Below are 8,712 nucleotides of genomic sequence, written 5' to 3' on the forward strand. Positions count from 1 at the left end.
CATTTTGTTACACTAGTTATATGTTGTCTTAATTTAGAAACTGAAACATTTTTTAGAGTAGCATTTTTTTTAAAGGACTCGGTACAATAAAGCCCAAATCTCTATACCAGCAAGTTGTTTTGTGGATTGAAGGGTTGTTTGGTTGAGATATTTTTTTTTGCAAATCTTGCATGTATTTTGGAGCTATGTTTTTTGCTTTCCTCAAGGAATTCCAAACTTACTGTTTTAAATAAATCAGAGGATAGAGCAATTGACGATGTGCCAAAAACCCTATTGGATTAATGTTCTGATTTATGGAGATCTGTTTATCCTCATTTTTTAGTCCCATCTTCCCATTCTAAACTATAATTCACAGTAAGGCTGAACCTAAACTTTTAATGATCCTATGTAAATCTCTAGCCTTCTACTTCCTCTTCTCTGAGTACAGGCCAGATATACAAGTGTGAGGCTTTTTTACCAGCACCATGTTAATGTAGGTGCAGGTTATCATGGTGCTGCTTTGTGGCATCTCTCTTTTGCCCACCAGTTACCCACAAAGCTGGCAAAGATATGCACACAGACCTCATGTCTTGGGTCTTCTTACCTTTACTAACCCAAAACATCATCTTGTTCATTCATAGAGTCAAAGCATAACTTCCAGGCATTGAAAGGCAAAAGAAATTAATTTCATGCTTGTGCCTGTTCACACCACAATCTGGCAGGACTTGAAAAAGAAATCAACAAAGACAGTTCAAAATTGGGAAATGGCTTTCAGCATGTAACTGCTCTGGTTTGTGACTCAGAAAGTGAAGCTCAGTGGTAGAGACATTTTTCATAAAGTATTTCATATCTCCCTATAATACATTAAATATGAACAAAGTTCCTAATTGGTTTCCTTTCCCAAAAATATGTAGCAAAATTTATCAAAAACTCCAGCCCTTTTCTTACATTCATATGCTGAGGAGTGTTCTCTAGATAAGCAGCAAGCAAGTTAAAAATGCTGTACTACCTACCTACCTCAAAAATGTTCTGAGAATTTATTTCATGTGGGGCAGTTTGGGAACAGATGTTATTCTACCTTATCTTCACCACTGGCTCCTGTTTTGGCTTACGAATATTTATGTCTTGCTCTGATACTGTAGTAATAATGGATCAAATAACTGGGTTGTGTTGCACAATTGATATGTTCTGAAACAAATGGGAAGGGGGTTGGGCATGGCAAGTTGGAGGCTACAGGTGCTTACGCATTTGGAACGGAAAGATTCTCTAAAATTGCCTGGTGGCTCCTGCCCTTCAACCTGAAGTAGTCCCAAACAGCAGAACTCCCATAAATACAATAATCAGATGGAATAAGCCAGTCCTCCATGGCAGGTTCCCCATATTTCCCCATGTGTAGACCTAATATTTTCCAGAGATCCTTATGCAGAAGTTGAAGACCTCTAACTGTGCTGAGTTTTCTTACACTTTCTTACCTGACTTTGCAATAACCCACAGATTCTCAAGGTTCATGAATAACTCACTGGTCCAGTGAGTTTGTTTGTTTTATTGCAGCACCATCAATTTCTCTTGATGCCCAGCCTTAAACTTTCTTTCTGAATACCTTCTGAACAGGGAATACAATTAGCTTGTGGGAAAGGGGGAAAATAATTCAAGATTTGTTACATCAATCAGGTTTAGTTCTTTTTAGGATAGAAAAATATTCTCTAATGTTCCTGAGTCTGTTGGGCTACTTGGCACTCCTTGTCTTTTTATCTGAAGTCAGATTATGTCCCACCCTCTTTTGAAAGCAGGGGACCCAAAACAGGGTCCAGTCAAAGTCTTATCAATGCTTGCTAGAAGTGAAAAACTATTTTTTTTTTTGCCTTCCATTCAGATAGCAGAGGGTCTTTTTTAGTGTATTTTCACCAGGAGTGCAGTGCAGATAAGCAGTCTGTGTGCCAGTCACTCTCCATTCTTTTGAATCTGGGTGCCATGCCCAACCATGTCTGACTGCAGAGATCTAAGATACTCATTTTCTACGGGTCTTATAAGAAGCAGCAGCCCCAGATAGTCAAGTTTCCTTAACTGGGTTTGTTCCTTGCCTTATCAGGTACCAGTCAGTCCACATGGGCAAGTAGTGTGTCAGATTGCCTTAAATATAACAAGATTCCTGTCCAGCCTTCCTTCTCCCAGGCTGCAGCTGTACCTTCATTCAATCCCTGCCAAGTTCAGATCTTCACACTTTTCACTTGACTTCTACACTCTTTGCCTTTGGTCAGTTCTACTGTTTCAAATGTCACTCAAATCCTAACGAAAATAGTAAATGCTGGACCTCTCTGAAACTCCTTCTGGTATCTCAAATAGTACTCTGAACAACGTAGTAGTATCCCTGCCTCAAATTTGTCTCCCTCTTTGAAAAAATACAACCAAGACATTCGCTTTTTCCCACAAATCCGTGTTTGCTGCTACTTATCACAGTATTAAGGGCTTTAAAGTTCCTTGTGGATATTGAATTTAGGCTAATTGATCCATAATTCCCCTATCCCATCATCTCCTTCAATAAGGGAGGAATTGTATTTGCCATCTGAAACTTCTCTGTCTTCCATAGGTTCTCAAAGATAGCAGCAGATGTCCCTGAGACTGTCTTAAAACAGCTTGCCTTATGTGATTTTGTTCCCCCATTCTAGCAAAAGCTTGTACTTGTTTGTCATTGGCATTAGTGATGTGAGCCTACGCTCACATGGCTGAGGACTGAGACAAAAAGAAGTTAAATAGCTGGCCTCAATCAGTGTTTCCTTCCCACTGAGGATAAATGAGTGGCTTTTGGCCTTCTTCTTGGTGTGGTTTTTTTTTTGTGTTTGTTTTGTTATGTTTTTGGTTGGAACTTTTTTACACAATAGTGAAATGGCTTTTGCTAGTTTTATCTTGTGTTGCCCTGCCTTTCTGGTTTTGTCCCAGTGTGCTCTTTTATACACATCTATTGATCTAGTTTCTACTTTTTGTACAATTCCTTGTGGTTTAGCCAAGTGGGTCTCAGTAATTTACAGTACTTCCTGTCTTTCTTTCACACAGGATAGTTTGTGTCTTTTAGAAAGTGTCAACTATCCTGAACTCTTCGTCCCCTCAGAGAATAGATCCATAAAATCCTCATGGGAAGGAAGTCTCGGGTTTTTTAAGTATTCCTTCTTGAAGCCCACATGTTTTATTCTACTGCTTTTCCCCTTCTTTGAAAATTCTGGACTCTTATGTCATTGTCACTATAGCTCAAGTTATCTTCCACCTTTCTGTTCTCTACATAGTCAGTCCTCTTGGTCAAAAAAATCTCATATCTTAGCCTGTATGCTTTTCCTACAATGACTGGAAAATTGCACTTCCTTAGTGTACACAATTAGGTACTGTACAAAATAGCTAAATTCCACATTTTTAGATTACATTTCCTTCCATTTTCTTATGTTGTGACTTTTGTGTAGATGATTCTGGAAAAATGTTGTTGCCCTTCTCCTGCTTAAAGTCCCTCCGACTTGTAAAAAAGCAAGATTGGCCTTTTAACATCTCATGTAGGAAAAATACTTTCTCTTACTGTTGCACACTGCAGGGTAGTCAGAATCTGCTGTGTTTAAAGGAGATGTTTTCAGTGGCTCAGAGCCTCTTTTCAAACCATGTCCCTCAAGAGCCCACAGGTCTTCAACAGAAAATTGCACTGACCATGAAGCACCTGCTGTGGTATCAAACATGGCCATCTCTACTGAGTTCTTACTTTGTACTGCAGTTTCTGAATATATATAGTATCTAATCTTGCATTTAGTGAATTAAATGCTTAATAGCCTTCTTTGTCAGGTCCTGATGTAATTGTTTGTAATAGATTTACCTTTCTTGTAGTTTGATGGTATCCATGTGGTGAGTGGATCTCTTGACACTTCCATCCGAGTTTGGGATGTGGAGACAGGCAACTGCATTCACACTCTAACAGGCCACCAGTCACTCACAAGTGGAATGGAACTCAAGGACAATATACTTGTGTCTGGGAATGCTGATTCTACAGTCAAAATCTGGGACATTAAAACAGGACAATGTTTACAGACATTGCAAGGTAAGTTTAAACTACCTTCATGTACATCAAGCAGCCTACAGTGATCTGTGCTGCAGATTCTACACATAAAAAAACTTTAAAATAATTATGTACAAAGAAACAAGCACTGACCACTTAAAACTTAAATATTTTTGTGATGACAGCTGTATGATCTTTTTCTGAAGTAGAAGAACAAAATGTATTTAATCTAATCTATTCAAATCACTTGCCTATTATGAAAGGCAGATGGTCTGGACTGATAGCAATTTGCTATGGGTATATTAGCCTAATAAGCCACAGAAATATGTAGGAAATTGCATCTCAAAATAGACAGTCAATGTATTTATTTAGGGGTCACTTGAATGTTTCAAAGCCTACAGTTTAATTGGATCAGGAGGCAAAGTACACTGTCTGTTACAATAAATCAGGAGATGCAAGTGGAAGATATTTTCTTTATTTCAGTGAGAAGAAAGATTTTTTTTTTTTTTCCTCCATGTTGACATTTGCCACTCAGGCATCATGCACACAAACACATGGTCGTGTTTCTCCGCACAAAAAAGGTCTTGCATCATTTTCATATATCATATGCAGCAGTGCTGGCTAGAGCAGAAAATTAAATTTCCCTGTAAAGCAAACTCTGCTGCTTTAACATATATATTTATATGTCAGCATATAGCTGTCAGTATTTCCTGATGGAGCATCTCGTAAGAACACTTCAAAGGGGCTTGGAGACAAACTCTCACAGCAGTCACCTCATTGTGGATGGTTAAGTTCATTTTCATGGATGTCCAAGTGCACGTTTGCCCAGCTGCTGACATACAGCACAACGAGATCACTGAAACAAAGAAGAAAATACTGGGGAATTTTTTTATACCTGCCTTCACTTTTTGAAAGCATGGCAAGGCTTCTCCACCTTTAAATGTACAAACCCAGGAGTTATAACAGATAGTTCTCTAGTAGTTCTAATAGATGGAAAGAGCTGTATGCAAATAGCAAGGTGTTTATTCTAGATGCAGCACTGCCTGACATTGCTTTCTAATTAATTACAGATAGAAATGTTTTTGTTTACTCTTGCAGGTCCCAACAAGCATCAGAGTGCTGTGACCTGTTTACAGTTCAACAAGAACTTTGTAATTACCAGCTCAGATGATGGGACTGTAAAACTTTGGGACTTGAAAACGGGTGAATTTATCCGAAATCTAGTCACATTGGAGAGTGGGGGAAGTGGAGGCGTCGTGTGGCGAATCAGAGCTTCTAACACAAAGCTGGTGTGTGCAGTTGGGAGCCGCAACGGGACTGAGGAAACAAAGCTGCTGGTGTTGGACTTTGACGTCGATATGAAGTGAAGGGCAGAAAGATGAATTTGTCCAAACGTGTAGACGATGTTCTCCTTTCCCTCCCCCCTGAAAAAAAAAAAGAAAAAAGAAAAAAAAGAAAAAGGAAAAAATCCCTTGTCCTTGGTGGTGCAGGATGTTGCCTTGGGGCAACAGATCCTAAAGACCTACAGACTACGAAGGAGAAGACAAAGATGACAAACTATAACTGACAAGAGAGGCTTTTGCTGTCTCGTCACATAAAAAGGCTACACTTTTGACCGGGGCAGCTTTGCAAAAATCCAATTTTGAAATGAAACCAGGTGCAATTAATTTATTTACTTTCCTCCAAATGCTCCTTGAACAATTTGGAGTGGGGAAAAAAAAAAACAAACAAAAAAAAGTTACAGTTCTTGTTAGCAAGTTATTTTACCACAAAGATCTTTAAATAAGCTGCACAGGCGAGCCTGCTCGTGCACCCCTGGGTCACCCTGGGTCCCGGCAGCCCCTCCGAGCAACGCGCTGTCCCTTAGCCCTGCTCCGAGCAGGGGGTTGGACCGGACTCCCTCCAAGGTCCCTTCCAACCTCCACAAGCAGTCACTGGTTGACTTTCAAAAACTAGAGAGCATCTGCAATGAGAAAAACAAACAAAAACAAAAACAAAGAGTCCATTCCTGGTGTGGAAAAGCTAAAATATTACTGTGAATCGTTTTGTACAGTTTTATCAGAGCTTTTTCTTTTTTTTCTTTATTCCTCTTTTTTTTTATTTTATTTTTTTTTTTTGCCAACCATTGCCAATGTCAATCACAGTATTAGCCTCTGTTTAATCTATTTACTGTTGCTTCCATCTACACTCTTCAACGCATAAGTTGCTCTGAGGTGGCAAGTTGTCCTGGGTTTTGAGAGTCCTCTGATGGATTTAATTCGCAATGCTGGTGCTAGAAGTAGGTCTTCAATTACGGGATTGTTGTCCCACCCCTGTACTGTATTCCCAGTGGCCAAACTTATTTATGCTGCTAAATGAAAGAAAGAAAAGCAAATTATTTTTTTTTATTTTTTTTTCTGCTGTGACGTTTTAGTCCCAGACTGAATTCCAAATTTGCTCTAGTTTGGTTACAGAAAAAGACTTTTTGCCACTGAAACTTGAGCCAACTGTGCCTCTAAGAGGCTGAGAGTGGAAGAGTTTCAGACAATTAAGAGTGAAGTTTGCCTGCAAATAAAGAATTGAGTGTGTGTGCAAAGCTTATTTTCTTTTTTCTGGGCAAAAATTAAAACACATTCCTTGGAACAAAGCTATTGCAGCCTGTTCTGTGGGGAAATTTTTCTTTGTGAGGGCTGTGGTGAATGGAATGAACATACATTAAAAAAAAAAAAACTGACAAAATTTTTAAAAAATATTATAAAATACAAAAATTAAAATAAAGTTGCTGGTCAGTCTTAGTGTTTTACAGTATTTGAGAAAAAAACAACTGTTACAGTTATTGCTGGGAGGAACTGACAGAGCAAAAACTTACGTTTTTGTAAAGATGTCACATGCAAACAAAATGAGAAAAGAAAGAGTCAAATGGTTTGCCTCATTCTCCAAGAGCCACAACTCAAGCTGAACTGTGAAAGTGGTTTAACACTGTATCCTAGGCGATCTTTTTTCCTCCTTTTTTGTTTTTGTTTTTGTTTTATTTATAGTCTGATTTAAAACAATCAGATTCCAGTTGGTTAATTTTAGTTATGTAACAACCTGACATGATGGAGGAAAACAACCTTTAAAGGGATTGTGTCTATGGTTTGATTCACCTAGAAATTTTATTTTCTTATAACTTAAGTGCAATAAAATGTGTTTTTTCATGTTAGTATGTCTTTTTTTTTATTTTTTATTTTCTAGTTGTTAATTTAATATTATGTATCCTGTGAGGGGTAAAGCAGGTCAAGTTGCTCATCTTACTGGTAGATGCTAAAATATGTCTTGGGACTTTTTATATAACCCTTCCACAAACAGGTGTGTGAGTGTCCTCTCCTTCAGTTGCCCTGTAGGATTTGTCACGTGGGTCTTGACAAACATGAGGGAAAGACATTCGCTCCTTCTCACGAAGAACGTGTCAGGACCTTGCTCTGGGGGGGAGGCAGCTATAAAAAGCTGCTAAAGTACGTAAAAGTTCTTCCGATAGCATCTCGTTACTGCATCTTAAATTGAAACCTGATGTTTATTATTTATGGATTTCAATCAGTTGATTGCAGTTGACAGCAAAGAATAAATTCATAAATACAACTAAAATCAAAGTTGGGATTGTAGGAGAGCCTGAAATAAATCTTCAGAATAGTAAAATAACATCATTCCACATCAGTCCAACAGCAGTTTTATCAGAGCCCTGAAACCAAGGTAAGTCATCTGTCTCAGAAACTTTGCTGTCGAGTGTCAGGTTCTGTTTCAAATCTCCTTGACCAAAATCATTGTTTTCTTCTGTGTAAGCTTTTGTTTCAGGGCATAGCATTTGCTTGTTTGTGACAGTTTTCCCCTGTAGAAAGCTGTCATTAAAAAAAAAACCAAAACAGTAGAAGAGAAAATGCATGGATGGAAAGGAAAAATGTTTATATACTTACACATCTCTGACTATGTGCAAACAAAATTTAATTCCAATCCCTACATTATGCAAAACATGCAATGGTGAAGGATCATGCTCCATCTGGCCTCTAGACATTAAAAAGCCATCCGAACTGACTGAGCAGCTCCAAATTGTAAAAATCTGTTCCTTGGGTTGGTGCTTAAGGAAAAAAAGCTTGCAGCAAGCACTGACAGTATTGAAAGCTGTGATTGTCTCTTATTTATGCAAAAACAATTAAGGAGTTAATCCTTTCCTAAAATGGCAGTGAAAGACCAGGACGTTGCATGGTTCTGCTGGAGTGCAGGCCAGGACACTGAGCCCCCCGATGGCAGAAGGTGCGCCAGCGTGGGCTGAAGTACTTGTGAGAGGGGATGGAAATAGAAGGGTAGAAATATGAATATTTAATGCAGCGAGCAGAGCAATAGCTTTTAAGATTATGTAATTTTCTTCCATGATTTGTAGAAATTGCAACAAAATGTTTTCAAAGAGCAAAGGCGTTGGCCTGATGGCGCAGGAGGATGAGAGGTTTCTGAGTAACGTTGTGCTGGAGGGCAGGAATACAAATCTGGGTGAAAAAGTGAACTGACAGAAGAGGGAAACTAACAAATCAAGGTGTACAGTCAGTTCAAGTACATTTTAAAAAGCCAATATGACCAGGAGAAAAATGTGCTTAACCAGAATTGAGAAGTTTTCCTCTTGACAGTGTAGTTCCAGCAGTATCTAAATGTTCAAACTAATAGAGAGTAACTTGAACTTGTTAAGCAAACCATATTTT

At 38.6% G+C, this 8,712-nt stretch overlaps 1 protein-coding gene across 3 annotated transcripts in view; it reads left to right on the forward strand.

The window, feature by feature from the left end:
• FBXW7 (F-box and WD repeat domain containing 7) overlaps positions 1–7,187 on the forward strand; it is a 191,204-nt gene extending 184,017 nt beyond the window's left edge. For all 3 annotated transcript variants that reach the window (XM_088056922.1, XM_005517555.3, XM_005517556.3), the window contains 2 exons: positions 3,838–4,048; positions 5,105–7,187. In XM_088056922.1, coding sequence (XP_087913048.1) covers positions 3,838–4,048; positions 5,105–5,373 — 480 coding nt within the window. In that variant the 3' untranslated portion in view covers positions 5,374–7,187. The remainder of the gene's footprint in view (positions 1–3,837; positions 4,049–5,104) is intronic.
• Positions 7,188–8,712: the final 1,525 nt, after the last annotated feature.

Source organism: Pseudopodoces humilis, chromosome 6 (genome assembly GCF_049639895.1).
Source record: "Pseudopodoces humilis isolate 2021_Gansu_Grassland_sample_001 chromosome 6, ASM4963989v1, whole genome shotgun sequence".
Classification (NCBI taxonomy): domain Eukaryota; kingdom Metazoa; phylum Chordata; class Aves; order Passeriformes; family Paridae; genus Pseudopodoces; species Pseudopodoces humilis.